This window comes from Hypomesus nipponensis, chromosome 12, assembly GCF_054491055.1.
Source record: "Hypomesus nipponensis isolate SF chromosome 12, ASM5449105v1, whole genome shotgun sequence".
Lineage (NCBI taxonomy): Eukaryota > Metazoa > Chordata > Actinopteri > Osmeriformes > Osmeridae > Hypomesus > Hypomesus nipponensis.
Window position 1 is genome coordinate 11,425,434 of NC_140372.1, and position 16,598 is coordinate 11,442,031.

Below are 16,598 nucleotides of genomic sequence, written 5' to 3' on the forward strand. Positions count from 1 at the left end.
CAAAAAAATTAAAGAATACAACAACTCTAAGGGCTGCCCTTTGTCACCGATTCTGTTCATTACTTTTATGGACAGAATTTCTAGAGGCAACCAGGGCGTTAAGGGGGTCCGGTTTGGTGACCTCAGGATCGGATCGCTGCTTTTTGCGGATGATGTGGTCCTGTTGGCTCCATCGGGCCGCGACCTTCAGCTCTCACAGGAGCGGTTCGCAACCGAATGTGAAGGGGCTGGGATGCGAATCAGCACCTCCAAATCTGAGGCCATGGTTATCGACCGGAAAAGGGTGGAATGCAATCTCCGGGTCGGGGAGGAGATCTTGACCCAAGCGGAGGAGTTCAAGTATCTGGATGGAGCGCGAGATCGACAGCCGGATCGGTGCGGCGTCCGCAGTGATGCTGGCTCTGCATCAGTCCGTCGTTGTGAAGAAGCAGCTGAGTCGAAAGGCAAAGCTCTCTATTTACCAGTCGATCTACGTTCCCACCCTCACCTGTGGTCACAAACTATGGGTAGTGACCGAAAGAACGAGATTGCGAATACAAGCGGCCGAAATGAGCTTTCTCCACAGGGTGTGGGCTCCCCCTTAGAGATAGGGTGAGAAGCTTGGTCATCCGGGAGGGGCTCAGAGTAGAACCGCTGCTCCTCCGCGTCGAGAGGAGCCAGCTGAGGTGGCTCGGGCATCTGATTAGGATGCCTCCTGGACGCCTCCCTGGTGAGGTGTTCTGGGCACGTCCCACTGCGAAGAGGCCCCGGGGAAGACCCTGGACACGCTGGAGGGAATATGTCTCTCGGCTGGCCTGGGAACGCCTCGGGATCCCCCAGGAAGAGCAGGTGGAAGTGGCCGGGGAGAGGGAAGTCTGGGTCTCCCTGCTTAGGTTGCTGCCCCCGCGACCCGACCCCCGGACAAGCGGTAGATGATGACATGACAACAATAAAAACAACAGAAGGAGGCAGAGCAATTTACATCAAGAGGAATAAGCGGTTTTAAACAGATGTGTTTTGAGTTGTAATGTGTGGCATTACAGTAAACACGATATTACTGACTATTAACACACAATTTCAATACCAAACCCCTTTCCCCATGCAGAAACCACCATGATTAACATGTAACATAAGTTACTCCCAGAAGTAAAAAAAAAAAATGCAATTGCATTGAAAATGCTATTCAGGAGGTGAAAAGCACTAATTAGTAGGATTGGAAATAAATATAGCACAGAAATAAATGTGGCATTAGGAAATAAAAGTCCCATGCAATAAATAGATGTGGCATTAGGAAATAAAAGTCCTATGAAATAAATAAATGTTGTCTTTTGAAAGTCATTCTGAAATTATGTGTATTTTTGGGGGGGTAAATGGAATCATCTATATATTTATAGAATGCTATATTTAATGCAATCTTTTTTTATTTCAGGGTGTATTTCATAACCATATTTATTTAGTACTATATTATTTAGTACATATTTAATTACCTACCGTATTTCTTCGAATAAACGCCGCCCTCGAACAAACGCCGCCCTTGAATAAATGCTGCACCAAAAATGAACGTTGTGTAATAAACGCCGCCCTAAAATAAACGCTGCACCCAAAAAATCTGAAAAAAACTGATATTTAATTGGTTACATTCATTCCCAGTATTTATTATACATGTACTACATAACTTTTTGCACAGCTTTCTGTTTGAAAGCTAACGTGTATGAACGTTTCGGCATGCTGCTTCCGATTTCTACACAATGTAGAACAAAGTTGTACTACAGACGCACACCTAATTGATAGCCAATGAGAAAGGGAATTACCGCACTCAGAGAAAAAGAATAGTGGTCAGCGGTGGAAAATGAAACCTGAGTTTTTAGCTGCATGATTCATTTGTCTAAATGCCAGCAACAAAGTTGTCTATTGCTGCACTGCAGCTACAATTCACAAAATCACTCTTATTAATTAAACGCCACCCTCGAATAAACGCCGCCCTCGAATAAACGCAGCACCAAAAATTAACCTTATTTAATAAACGCTGCAGCGTTTATTGGAGGAAATGCGGTATGTATTTATTTAATTAATTTAGAATCAAACTGCATATTGCAGGACCCTGGTATCTAGTACTGTACTCATTAAAACCTTTAATGTTTACTGTACTTAAAAAAACAAACTTGGGCCTTTGTATACATTAATGTATGAAGTATATGAATTAACCCATTAAAAAATACATTTTAAACTAAGAAAATGGAAAGCAATGCACAGAAAGCAATGCATGGAAAGCAATACACAGAAAGCAATGCGGAACATATTCAGGAATGTCCTGTGTCATGGAAAATAAACATGTAGAGGGATGGGCTAAAAGTTTAACTCTTCCTTTAGAGGAGGGTAGTCCACATTTAACTTCTGCTTACTAATCACTATTCACAATATATAAGGAGTCCCACAGATAAGCCTCTATGGACAGACAGCTTCCACCTCTGGGGTAAGACACTTGTTATTTTCACATCCATTTACTGAGTTCAGGCACATAGGTACAACTCATAACACTTTGTGCTATTTGTCCACTATTGTGGACAAAAATTTAAGATTGAGTTTTGAAAGACTCACAATGTTATACAATTTGTTTTGGTCTCATAAATGAAATTCTATTTTGGGATGACAAACCTTTGTTTACTATAAGATTCCTACTATGTAACGTTAAAATGTAATGGGAGTTATAGCAATGACATGTAAATATTGTATAAAATGTTCTGGTTGTGCTTTTTGTGTATAAACTACAAAAAAACTCAAAACAAATGTATTTTACAGCACAAACTAAGAGTCTATTTCATCTGGGAGAAGACAAACAGGTGAGACATAGTTAGACATAGTAGACATATATACTAATTAGTGATGGGAAGTTCGGATTCTTTGATTCTGAATCGCGAATATCATTCACGTCCTAGTAAAACAGTGGCCACGCAAAAGGGGATGAGGAAACTATACTAAAAAATACAATGCGGGTCCCGTGAAAAATGATCCAAAGACTCGTAGAAAGACCGAGTCGGGAAATTAACGAATTGTCCGTTTCCTCTAGCTACCACCACAGAGCCTATGCGGGTCACGTGAAAAATTATCCAAAGACTTGTAGTAAAAGACCGAGTCGGGAAATGAACGAATCGTTCGTTTCCTCTAGCTACCAGTACAGAGCCTATGCGGGTCACGTGAAAAATGATCCAAAGACTCGTACCCGAAGACCGAGTCAGGAAATTAACAAATCATTTCTGTTTACTTGGACGAGCCTATGCAACAGTCCCGATGCGCGGCCACGAGAAAATGAACGATTCACTCTTTGAGAGGACTTGTTACTCCCGAGTCCTTGTAAGGATTTGTTCAAAATGAACGAATCGTTCACAAACGACACATCACTAATACTAATGTATACTGCTCAAAGCCTAAGGACCAGCAGTATAACTACTACAGTAATTGTATAAAATTAATCATGATAATGTTTTACTTAGTATACACCTTTTGAAGGCTTCTGAGGCCTACGTACTTTACAGTGATATAGTAAATGTATTAATCAAAAGAAGGAATACATTTGGTAACAGTGATATCTTTTTTCCCAGTAAACCGCCACCATGAGTACGGACGCGGAGATGGCCCAATATGGCAAGGCCGCCATTTACCTCCGTAAGCCTGAGAGGGAGAGGCTTGAGGCCCAGGCTGCACCATTTGATGCTAAGAATGCCTGCTACGTGCCTGATCCCAAGGAATTGTACCTTAAGGGTACGGTTGTTAAAAGAGACGGTGGGAAATGTGATGTGAAAGTCCTTATCCTTGACGAGGTAAGAGGATACTTTGCGCGGAATGAAAAAAACATTTAGTGGATGTTTCTGTACATGTCTGTGTTATTCATTGAGTGTAGGCTTCATGTTTGTTATTGACGTTTTTCAGGTAAAAACCTTCAAAGAAGAAGACATTTCACCCATGAACCCTCCTAAATTTGACAAGATTGAAGACATGGCCATGATGACCTACCTCAATGAAGCCTCTGTCCTGTATAACCTCAAAGAGCGTTATGCAGCATGGATGATCTACGTAAGAAAATGATGAGCCACCTTAAGGAGGCAAAATACACCCTCCGAAAATTTACCATACTTGGGCTCTAATATCAATATTTCCCTTTACTCTGCTCATATGCAGACCTACTCTGGGCTCTTCTGTGCCACGGTGAACCCCTACAAGTGGCTCCCTGTGTATGACATGGAAGTGGTCAACGCCTACAGAGGGAAGAAGCGTATGGAAGCTCCACCCCACATCTTCTCCGTCTCTGACAACGCCTTTCAGTTCATGTTGACTGGTATGGACGCTCACTGATAGATGGCTGAAGTCATATATAGATGGATGGATGCATTCTTAGTTGCTACTCGTATCACTTCTGACACATTTATTTGTCAATTTACTTTCAGATAAGGAGAACCAGTCTGTCCTAATCACGTAAGTTAGAAACTTTAATTGAGTGTATATTTTTTATATTTCTATATATGTATATAAATATAAAGACTATAATGCTTAATGACTCAAGATGCTTGACAATACTTATTTTAGTTAATGCACACTAAATCATATTTTTTATCATCTCATTAACTAGTGGAGAATCTGGTGCTGGAAAGACTGTCAACACCAAGCGTGTCATCCAGTACTTTGCCACCATTGCTGTGTCTGGAGGTGAGAAGAAGAAGGAACCAGTTCCCGGTAAAATGCAGGTATGACCTTGTATTTAAATCTGTCCCCTTACATGTTAAAACAAAATAACTCCCTAAGTAAAGTTAAAATCTAGTTCATACCCTCAAAATATGTTGTCAAACAGCACAATGTAAATAAGACTGTAAATTACTTGTTATTACTCATTCAGCAACTTGATAGGTTATGGATTTAGTGACAAGAGAATGATTGGTGATCTGTCTAAATGACCAATGTTTTGTCTCCCTTCAGGGTTCCCTTGAGGATCAGATCATTGCAGCTAACCCTCTACTGGAGTCCTACGGTAATGCCAAGACAGTGAGGAATGACAACTCATCTCGCTTTGTAAGTTTGGAGGGAAAATATTCATTTCACATTTTTCACTAACTTAGAAATCAATAGGATGCGTTGAAAAAGCCCTTTCTATGACCTCTTTCAGGGTAAATTCATTAGGATTCACTTCCACATGAACGGAAAACTGGCTAGTGCTGACATTGAGACCTGTAAGTTGGTTTGAATTACTTCCCAGATGATCGTTTGAATACATGTTGGTGTCCATTCACTTGAGACTCAAACTGTTCTCTTGTTTTAATAACCTTTCAACCACGTTTCTCACAGACCTGCTGGAGAAGTCTAGAGTGAGCTTCCAGCTGCCTGATGAGAGAGGCTACCACATCTTCTACCAGATGATGACCAACCACAAACCTGAGCTTGTTGGTGAGGCACTGCAGGGATTAAAGAAACAATATGTTCTGAATGACATTTACTCTTTTGTCCACTCATTGAGGGTTCTTCCTTTGACATAACATGTACACATGCCTTGGTTGATAGTCATTTTAGTTTTGTGTCTCCACAGAAATGTCGCTTATCACCACCAACCCCTATGACTACCCCATGATCAGCCAGGGTCAGATCACTGTGGCCAGTATTGATGACACAGTTGAGCTTGATGCCACCGATGTAAGTCACTAAAAGGGTTCAACTTGAAAATATAATAACATATATACTGATGGTTTAAAGTAAACTGTCTTTCCCCATCCAGGATGCTATTGACATCTTGGGCTTCAGCGCTGAAGAGAAGATGAGCATCTACAAGTTTACCGGTGCTGTCATGCACCACGGCAACATGCACTTCAAGCAGAAGCAGCGTGAGGAGCAGGCTGAACCAGATGGCACAGATGGTAAGACACACTATTTCTATCAAAGTTCTAAAGAGCATGCATTTAACTATATTCCTGTGATAAACGTTGCACTCTGATGCTCATTGCTCCTATCCCTCCCCAGTGGCTGATAAAATCGGTTACCTTCTGGGTCTGAACTCAGCTGACATGCTGAAAGCCCTGTGCTACCCCAGAGTGAAGGTCGGCAATGAGTTTGTGACCAAGGGTCAGACAGTGCCTCAGGTAACAATAGACTTGAGAGCAGTCATTTTATAATGATACTGTTTGTAATCACTTTGCATTGAATTAATAAGTTAATAACATTTGTGTAAGACAGTGAAAGTAACTGTTAGCATTGATGTTACACAGGTGAACAACTCAGTGATGGCTCTGGCCAAGTCCATCTATGAGAGGATGTTCTTGTGGATGGTCATCCGCATCAACCAGATGTTAGACACCAAGCAGCCAAGGAACTACTACATCGGTGTGCTTGACATTGCTGGTTTTGAGATCTTTGACGTGAGTTTGAGATCCTTATGGCAATATTTGACAAATTATTAGAAATACATAAAAAATGTATCAAATGGTTCCTTTGGTGCTTCCTTAAACTATACAGATAGTGTCTACTTTATTTCAATGATTTGATTCAGAGGAACACAAATCAGGTGCAAATAAAGTAAAAAATGCATTTGGTATGGTGGGATCACGCAATAAATTTCTGCCAAACTTTGCAAATCTACAGTACAACAGCATGGAGCAGCTGTGCATCAACTTCACCAATGAAAAGCTGCAACAGTTCTTCAACCACACCATGTTCGTCCTGGAGCAAGAGGAGTACAAGAAGGAGGGCATTGTCTGGGCTTTCATTGACTTTGGCATGGACTTGGCTGCCTGCATTGAGCTTATTGAGAAGGTGAGGTGTCTGTAAAAACTGTGGATGTTTCATACCTGGCAAGGATACAAGGTTTTTCATACATGTAGATACATTAAACTGACATGTTCTTATCATATCACAGTGCTTAATATATGTCTTATTCAATTATACCGTTTCAGCCCACGCTTATACACAGTATATTTGACTGATCAAAGTATATTTCTACACAGCCAATGGGAATCTTCTCCATCCTTGAGGAGGAGTGCATGTTCCCCAAGGCTTCAGACACTTCCTTCAAGAACAAGCTGTATGACCAGCATCTTGGAAAAAACAAGGCATTTGAGAAGCCTAAACCAGCCAAGGGCAAGGCCGAGGCCCACTTCTCCCTGGTCCACTATGCTGGTACAGTGGACTACAATATCACTGGCTGGCTGGACAAGAACAAGGATCCCCTGAATGAGTCTGTGCTTCAGCTGTATGGAAAGTCCTCAGCCAAACTGTTGGCCACGCTCTACGTTGCTGCTCCAGCTGAGGGTTAGTATGGTTGAATTAGATTACAAACACAAAGGTTTATACATTGAACATATTAACATGATTTGTTAATTAATTAACAATATTGTTCAAGCAATAAGACACAGTCATGTGTTATGCTGTCTAACTCCCGACTTTCCTATAACAGATACCTCAAAGAAAGGAGGCAAGAAGAAGGGAGGTTCCATGCAGACTGTGTCCTCTCAGTTCAGAGTGAGTGAGGTTTTTTTTATATAATTTGTGATATACTGTGATTGTACTCTAATATTAGTGAAGATTTTTGCTTTATTGTGAATAATATCTGAGCGTAACATAAATGCTTTATAACAACTTTACAGGAGAACTTGGGCAAGCTGATGACCAACTTGAGGAGCACCCACCCTCATTTTGTGCGTTGTCTGATCCCCAATGAGTCTAAGACTCCAGGTATAACATATTGTTTCATGGATTACTTCTCAGTAGTCATTATTACCTTAAACATAGAATACATTCATTCTATTATTATTTCTATAAATAAGTTCCACAAAGTAAAAAGCTGACCCCAAATCTTTCATCCAGGTTTGATGGAGAACCACCTGGTCATCCACCAGCTGAGGTGTAACGGTGTGCTGGAGGGTATTAGGATTTGCACTAAGGGCTTCCCCAGCAGAATCATCTATGCTGACTTCAAGCAGAGGTAGTCTTACACACAAATGCAACAAAGATATGGTAGATGGATAAAAAAAATTGCCTGGCTTTCAGCCCAACTTAGCTCCGCCCACAAAAAAAAGGGTCGGGAACTTGGGTCTGGAGGGGCTCGTATTGGGGACAAACTATATAAAACGAGGAGCTGAGCGGACCAATGTAATTGCCAGGGCGGACTTTATGCGATGATGGACAAATGATAAACAGTAACGTAATCAACAACGTCACGAAAGAGCGCATGGGTTGAATTTGTTTTCAACAAACAACATATGACGTTGCTCTGATTGGTTGTAGGTCTATCCAATTGAGCGAAGAGGCATTTGTTTTACGAGTTCGGTTGAAACAGGCCCCATTGTCACAGCCCAACGGAGAGTTATCAGACTCAAATTCTGACTAGAATTATGAGTATGACAACGTCAGGCTATAAAAACATAGCAAATAATAAACACATTTTCTCCCTATTCAGATACAAGGTATTGAATGCCGGTGTAATCCCCGAAGGCCAGTTCATGGACAACAAGAAGGCGTCTGAGAAGTTGCTTGGGTCCATTGATATTAACCATGACGAGTACAAGTTTGGACACACCAAGGTAACATACCATACACTAATGATGATGGAATACTGGCAACTCATGTTTGTGACCTACAGAGGTTATTAAATATCTAATGTATCTGTTTCGAGAGCAATCCAACAATCTTAATAATCAACAACATATGAGAAATGTACTGTATTATACATATTTGATCCTAATGTCATACATAACCTTTGCTTTCTATTTAGATAGCAATGTGTTTTCACCAGAAGTGTTTACTTCAGTTTTGTTTTATACTTGTGTCTCAGGTGTTCTTCAAAGCTGGTCTGCTTGGTGTCCTGGAGGAGATGAGAGATGAGAAGCTTGCTCATCTGGTAACCATGACACAGGCTCTTGCCCGGGGATACCTGATGAGGAAGGAGTTTACCAAGATGATGGAAAGGAGGTGAGATGGAAATGATAAAAGGATGGATTCAAGTATTTGCATTCAAATCTTGCTTTTAGGGATGGATTCATTTTGTTTCACCAAGAAGCTATTGTTGGAATCATGATGTGGACTTGTGAATTTTGGAATGATGGATATCTTGGGCTTGATTGAGTGATAGACTTTACATGTAGGAATGGGTTATAGTAATGACTTTACATTGCATAATCTGCATCGGGCTAAACTATCTCTTTTTGTCCATGCCTCTCTTTTTCTTATTATCAGAGAGTCTGTCTTCACCATCCAGTACAACATCCGCTCGTTCATGAATGTGAAACATTGGCCATGGATGAAGGTCTACTACAAGATCAAGCCTCTCCTGCAGAGTGCTGAGACTGAGAAGGAGCTGGCCAACATGAAAGAGGACTATGGGAAGTGCAAAGCTGCTCTTGAAAAGGCTGAAGCTCGCAAGAAGGAGCTGGAGGAAAAGATGGTGTCCCTCCTGCAAGAGAAGAATGACTTGTCTCTCCAAGTTGCATCTGTGAGTGAGCAAGACACACACACACACCCACACGCAAACACACACACACACACACACCTCATTAAGGTCTAACAAACCTCTGTTATTCTCAGGAATCAGAGAATCTGAATGACGCTGAGGAGAGATGTGAGGGTCTGATCAAGAGCAAGATCCAGCTGGAGGCCAAACTCAAAGAGACAACTGAGAGGCTGGAAGATGAAGAGGAGATGAATGCTGAGCTGACTGCCAAGAAGAGGAAGCTGGAGGATGAGTGTTCTGAGCTGAAAAAGGACATTGATGATCTGGAGCTTACCCTGGCCAAAGTGGAGAAGGAGAAGCATGCCACAGAGAACAAGGTATCAACATCTCACCACTTTCCGAGCAGTAGTTTGTTAAAAACACCAAACATTAGCTATAACTTGAGCTAACTTTGTCTTTGTCTGCAGGTTAAAAACCTGACAGAGGAGATGGCATCTCAAGATGAAAGTGTTGCCAAGCTGACCAAGGAGAAGAAGGCCCTGCAAGAGGCCCACCAGCAGACACTGGATGACCTGCAGGCAGAGGAGGACAAAGTCAACACTCTGACCAAGGCCAAGACCAAGCTGGAACAGCAAGTTGATGACGTGAGTCAAGTTATGTTTTCTGTCTTTTTATCCAACTTTGCCTCTATTGGTAATGAATTTAATAGGTTTGGGGATTCAGTATGACGTCTGACTACACTATAATAATATAAGGTGTTATGAATGAGCTGTTAACATCAAAGCTTAAGTATGAGAAACGCGTTTTGTCCTCCAGCTTGAAGGTTCTCTGGAGCAAGAGAAGAAGCTCCGTATGGACCTGGAGAGAGGCAAGAGAAAGCTGGAGGGAGACCTGAAACTGGCCCAGGAGTCCATCATGGACCTGGAGAACGACAAGCAGCAGTCTGATGAAAAGATCAAGAAGTAAGTACAGTAATCCCTCGTTTATCGCGGGGGTTACGTTCCGAAAATGACCCGCGATAAGTGAAATCCGCGAAATAGAAAACTTTTTTTTTTTACAATTAGCAACTATTACATGTATACAAATACAGTGACTCACGTGTTACCTTCCCTTAGCATGTCCAGAAGTTTAACTTTATCTGAGATAGGTAGCATCTTCCGCCGTTTGGGCCCATCCGCAGGTGCTTTTGTCGGTCCAGGCCGTTTCGTCGACATTATGGGTTTAGGAGATGTTCGAAATTACAAGATAATTTGGCCAACTTAATGTAAATTTGCCAAGCTGTTTTATGTACGTACACATAACTGCACGAGACGACAAAATGATAGCACAATTCGTAGCATGTTTTGATACAAGAAGCGGGAGTGAGTTTTTAGCGAATCAGAATGCAGAGCACAATGCACCCAAAAAAAAAAAATGCATTATGAAAATCCGCGAAATAGCGAATCCGCGATAAGTGGACCGCGAAGTGGCGAGGGATCACTGTATTGTATAATCATTAGACTTTCTTGACATTATATGGATTTCATTCACTCCAGCAATCATTAAAACCAATTTTGACTTCCACATAATTGTTTCGATGTCCAATGTTCAAACCCATTTGTAGGTCAATGCATTTCACATTTCTTACTTCAACTTGGAGGAATGCAATAATAAAGACCTATGACACTGACTTTTGTTTCTAAATATACTATTCAGATAACATAGATTACATCGCTGAATATCTTAATCATTAGGCATAGAAAGGCATTGTTATGAAAATGGTGGATGTGCTTTACAATGTAATCTCCACTCAATGACACAAAACCGAAACCTGACATGGATTCATTTGTGCAATAAAGGAAGGACTTTGAGACCAGCCAGCTCCTCAGCAAGATTGAGGATGAGCAGTCTCTGGGTGCCCAACTGCAGAAGAAAATCAAGGAGCTCCAGGTGCGTTGTAGTTACTAAACCCCAGACAAGTTATATTGCCTGTTTTTGGATGGATGATATTGGACTTGCTTGTACTCAAAATCCATGTTGTCTATAAAGTCATTTTCTGATCATATGTAGGCCAGAATTTGGAGACTCTGATGCAAAACAATGTTTTTTCTATTGTAGGCTCGTATTGAAGAGCTGGAAGAGGAGATTGAGGCTGAGCGCGCTGCCAGGGCCAAGGTGGAGAAGCAGAGGGCCGATCTGTCCAGGGAACTCGAGGAGATCAGCGAGAGGCTGGAGGAGGCCGGAGGCGCCACAGCTGCTCAGATTGAGATGAACAAGAAGCGAGAGGCTGAGTTCCAGAAGCTGAGACGTGACCTGGAGGAGTCCACCCTGCAGCATGAGGCCACAGCCTCAGCCCTGAGGAAGAAGCAGGCTGACAGTGTGGCAGAGCTGGGAGAGCAGATCGACAACCTGCAGCGCGTCAAGCAGAAGCTGGAGAAAGAGAAGAGTGAGTTCAAGATGGAGATTGACGACCTCTCCTCCAACATGGAAGCAGTTGCTAAGGCCAAGGTATGAATCAAAGCAGAAAGATATAAGCATTTCAATCATTTGTAAATAGATTCAGGTAGAGTGTAACATTGTGTTTGTTGCACAGGGCAATCTGGAGAAGATGTGCCGTACCCTTGAGGACCAGCTCAGTGAGATCAAGACCAAGAACGATGAGAATGTTCGCCAGCTCAACGACATCGGTGGACAGAAAGCTAGACTCCTCACTGAGAATGGTAAAAAAAAATGCATCAAACACGTTTGATGTGTTCAAAAGTCTACATGCAGAAATACGTTCCACAAGGTGTATATTGAAAATAACCAAGTATAATCAAGAAACAGACCTAACAAAGAGCTTTCTTAATTCCACATAGGTGAGTTTGCTCGCCAGATGGAGGAGAAGGAGGCCCTGGTGTCCCAGCTGACCAGGGGAAAGCAAGCCTACACCCAGCAGATTGAGGAGCTCAAGAGGCTTGTTGAGGAGGAGGTCAAGGTAAAATAACCAAAGAAGCCCCATGTTGCCTAACTATGACAGTTTTAGAGTACAGAAGTTATCAAATACTTTTTTTTGTCCATTACTATATCACCCATGTCTCCTAATATTTTCCTCTCAGGCTAAGAACGCACTGGCCCATGGTGTCCAATCTGCCCGCCACGACTGTGACCTGCTGAGGGAACAGTTTGAGGAGGAACAGGAGGCCAAGGCAGAGCTGCAGCGCGGCATGTCCAAGGCCAACTCTGAGGTGGCTCAGTGGAGAACCAAGTACGAGACTGATGCCATCCAGAGGACAGAGGAGCTGGAGGAGGCCAAGTAAGTCCAAAAGATAGTCATTCATAGTACCCCAATATAACATTATTGTCAACCCCTCCAAGCTTGCTATCAGTACAGAACATATTTGCAATGTCATGATTTGTGTCAACAGGAAGAAGCTGGCTCAGCGTCTTCAGGAAGCTGAGGAGACCATTGAGGCCACCAACTCCAAGTGTGCCTCTCTGGAGAAGACCAAGCAGAGACTGCAGGGAGAGGTGGAGGACCTCATGATTGATGTTGAGAGAGCCAATGCCCTGGCTGCCAACCTGGACAAGAAGCAGAGGAACTTTGACAAGGTGAAAAATATTGTGCCAGTTCGAGGTTTTGATGTAACTGTACGTGTGGAACATGGGTATTAATGTTTAATTGAATACATATATACATAAATGCATACATTGCAAGACTTATTTGGGATGTGCCTACTTGCCTAGATGGACCAAAATCTGCAATTGGGGCTGAAGAACTCTATTGTCATGCTCATGTCGTTGTCATGTGCTTCTTCCTAGGTTCTTGCAGAGTGGAAGCAGAAGTTTGAGGAGGGCCAGGCTGAGCTGGAGGGAGCTCAGAAGGAGGCTCGTTCTCTCAGCACAGAGCTCTTCAAGATGAAGAACTCCTATGAGGAGGCTCTTGACCAGCTGGAGACTCTGAAGAGAGAGAACAAGAACTTGCAACGTGAGTTACAAAGTTGTGTGTGGTGCTTTCCCACATGTCAAGTACATCGGATAATACATTTTGGAATGAAACTATGTTTCTTTTTCAAATCACAGAGGAGATCTCCGACCTGACCGAGCAGATCGGAGAGACTGGCAAGAGCATCCATGAGCTGGAGAAGGCCAAGAAGACAGTGGAGACAGAGAAGTCTGAGATCCAGACGGCTCTGGAGGAGGCTGAGGTAAAAACTCTCCACAATTCCCAGAAAAGAATAAACCCTCTTGGAATCACCACAACTAAGATTGACATTTGCAAATATTTTCATTCATTCAGGGAACTCTGGAGCATGAGGAATCCAAGATTCTTCGTGTGCAGCTGGAGCTGAACCAGATCAAGGGTGAGGTGGACAGGAAGTTGGCAGAGAAGGATGAGGAGATGGAGCAGATCAAGAGGAACAGCCAGAGAGTGGCTGACTCCATGCAGAGCACCCTGGACTCTGAGGTGCGCAGCAGGAACGACGCCCTGAGGATCAAGAAGAAGATGGAGGGAGACCTGAATGAGATGGAGATCCAGCTGAGCCATGCTAACCGCCAGGCTGCTGAGTCCCAGAAGCAGCTGAGGAACGTTCAGGCACAACTCAAGGTACCGTGAATATTGGCAATAGTGATGCGCATACTGCAGGTAATTACATTACCAATGACTTCAGACCATTACTACAGATCTAGACTCAAAATAAGAAAATGGGGGCTCAAATGTCCATCCTTACAAAGAATATATATCTCCAGCACAAACAGTACTGCTGAAGCCGTATAAAACAGTATAAGCCATACTGTACGCAACAGCATCTTCTCATTCCTCTCTACACTCTTCTGTGTTTCTAGGATGCCCAGTTGCACCTGGATGATGCCGTCCGTGCCTCAGAGGACATGAAGGAACAGGCTGCCATGGTGGAACGTAGAAACGGTCTGATGGTGGCAGAGATTGAAGAGCTGAGAGCAGGTCTGGAGCAGACAGAGAGAGGCCGCAAAGTGGCTGAGCAGGAGCTGGTGGACGCCAGCGAGAGAGTGGGACTGCTGCATTCCCAGGTGCGGACACATAAAGACATCGATAAATAACTTGCACAGCAAAGGTTTTGTTTTGCTATATCCATGTGTGTTCTCTTTCCAGAACACCAGCCTGTTGAACACCAAGAAGAAGCTTGAGGCTGACCTGGTCCAGGTGCAGGGAGAGGTGGACGACATTGTCCAGGAGGCCAGGAACGCTGAGGAGAAGGCCAAGAAGGCCATCACTGATGTGAGTTTGGATAACTAAGTATGCCAGTACAGTCACGATTGAGTCTGCTACCTGCACTGTATTCAAGGGCGCATCAACCACGTCATGTAACCTGGTAAGATATACTTTGTGTGCATACGGTTCCTCAGTTCAAGCAAGCTGCATTCTGTTGCTGCAGGCGGCCATGATGGCAGAGGAGCTGAAGAAGGAGCAGGACACCAGCTCTCACCTTGAGAGGATGAAGAAGAACCTGGAGGTGACAGTCAAGGACCTGCAGCACCGTCTGGATGAGGCAGAGAACCTGGCCATGAAGGGGGGCAAGAAGCAGCTCCAGAAACTGGAGTCCAGGGTAAGTTTGCAAAAGTTGAAAATAAATCCCTGTTGCCTTGAGAAAGGTCAAATATTTGTAAGCCCCTTTCCCCGGTTGTAATGCTGTTCAAACGGACCTTTTAGCATGGGAGTGATGGACTCACCATGAGCTCCGGTTCTCGCTGCAGGTGCGTGAGCTGGAGACTGAGGTGGAGGCTGAACAGAGGAGAGGTGTAGATGCAGTCAAGGGAGTCCGCAAATATGAGCGCAGAGTCAAGGAGCTGACATACCAGGTAACAACGCACAGTCAAAATCAGCATATTGGGGATCAGGGATATAACAGTTCATGTTGACACATAGCATTCTAATTGACCTTATTGTCTGCTTCAGACTGAGGAGGATAAGAAGAATGTAACCAGACTTCAGGACCTGGTGGACAAACTGCAGCTTAAAGTGAAGGCTTACAAGAGACAGGCTGAGGAGGCGGTAAGTCTAATAACTAATTTGACCCTTGCTTATGCAAAATAAAGCCTTCCTAGCTTTCAGTGTATATATATATAATATGGCTTTACCAATGGTATTGTTCTTGTCTAAATGATCACTGCAGCAAGCACTTACAAAATTTGTAAGGAATCTTTTTCAAATTAATTTATCTCAGGAGGAACAGGCCAACTCCCACATGTCCAAATTCAGGAAGGTTCAGCATGAGCTGGAGGAGGCTGAGGAGCGTGCCGACATCGCTGAATCTCAGGTCAACAAGCTCAGAACCAAGAGTCGTGATGCTGGAAAGGTAAAGATCTGCTGTCACACCAAGGAATAAAGTGCAGTACATTGTTTTGTCAGACCATTTGTCAAATATAGATAGAATACAATAAAATAATTCCCTGTTTTTGTCTTTCTCAAAATCAGGCAAAAGATGCGGAATAGACACCAACCTGAACAAGGCCCTGTAAATCATTGCTGTGTTTCATAAAATATGTACATAGTGGTATTTTGAGGATTTTTGAAAATAAAACTAAACATCTACAAAATGACATGGCTTGTGGGTTTGTTGTAGGACGTACACATGTTGTCTCAGGTTGCACAACTTTGTACATAGAAATTAAATTCTATGGTCCATAAAGCATATAAAAAATGTCTGCATCCAAATTAAGCTTGAAAACACATAGCCTGTGTAGTCTTGCTCCTAAATATAGTATTTATAAGAAAGTGAGATTTTTAGAGCTACTGTGGCCTGTTTATTAAAGGTGCTATAGCTGATAGCTTAGTCTAAAGATGTTTGTTTGAGTAAAACATTTTCAAAAAAGTGTGCCCATTAGTGACTGCAAGGGATACACAATAAACTGCTGAAATAATTAACATTAATTTAATATTGCATCTTGACAAAATGTGAGCCTAATATTGGCCATTCATGTGATGCTATACCTGAACAAGAAAAGTCAGCTCTCTTGACATTTGATATTGATTCGATATTGCATCTGGATACTGGCCACTCATTTCATATTCCATCTGGAGAAAGCGTCAGCATTCTGGACACTGGGCATTCATTTGATATTATATCTGGACAATAATGTCAGCCTTCTGGACACTGGCTAATCAAGCTCACAAGATAGACCCTGTTCATTTTATTTATTTATTTAAAGAAATAAGTTACGTATTCATCAACTACCTTGACGTCCAGGCAACATTTTC

At 42.7% G+C, this 16,598-nt stretch overlaps 3 protein-coding genes across 3 annotated transcripts in view; 2 read left to right on the forward strand and 1 right to left on the reverse strand.

Moving 5' to 3' along the window:
• Nucleotides 1–16,598, reverse strand: part of LOC146261087 (muscleblind-like protein 2a) — a 133,421-nt gene that overhangs the window by 80,640 nt on the left and 36,183 nt on the right. The gene's annotated exons all lie outside the window — the stretch shown is intronic.
• Nucleotides 3,591–4,329, forward strand: LOC146261090 (myosin-13-like). The gene is made up of 3 exons (XM_084668597.1): nucleotides 3,591–3,797; nucleotides 3,907–4,050; nucleotides 4,156–4,329. The coding sequence occupies exons 1-3, from the start codon at nucleotides 3,591–3,593 to the stop codon at nucleotides 4,327–4,329; spliced, it is 525 nt and encodes a 174-aa protein (XP_084524723.1).
• LOC146261091 (myosin heavy chain, fast skeletal muscle-like) lies at nucleotides 4,610–16,408 on the forward strand. The gene is made up of 35 exons (XM_084667603.1): nucleotides 4,610–4,718; nucleotides 4,948–5,040; nucleotides 5,135–5,198; nucleotides 5,314–5,412; nucleotides 5,552–5,655; nucleotides 5,738–5,876; nucleotides 5,980–6,098; nucleotides 6,225–6,374; nucleotides 6,598–6,768; nucleotides 6,960–7,263; nucleotides 7,409–7,473; nucleotides 7,599–7,686; nucleotides 7,819–7,936; nucleotides 8,411–8,534; nucleotides 8,786–8,922; nucleotides 9,187–9,442; nucleotides 9,535–9,777; nucleotides 9,868–10,044; nucleotides 10,217–10,362; nucleotides 11,239–11,329; nucleotides 11,498–11,887; nucleotides 11,973–12,099; nucleotides 12,238–12,356; nucleotides 12,478–12,674; nucleotides 12,787–12,970; nucleotides 13,181–13,346; nucleotides 13,442–13,566; nucleotides 13,659–13,967; nucleotides 14,207–14,410; nucleotides 14,493–14,618; nucleotides 14,776–14,946; nucleotides 15,095–15,199; nucleotides 15,297–15,392; nucleotides 15,565–15,696; nucleotides 15,816–16,408. Exons 1-35 carry the CDS (start codon nucleotides 4,713–4,715, stop codon nucleotides 15,831–15,833), a joined length of 5,163 nt encoding a protein of 1,720 aa, XP_084523729.1. The 5' UTR covers nucleotides 4,610–4,712; the 3' UTR covers nucleotides 15,834–16,408.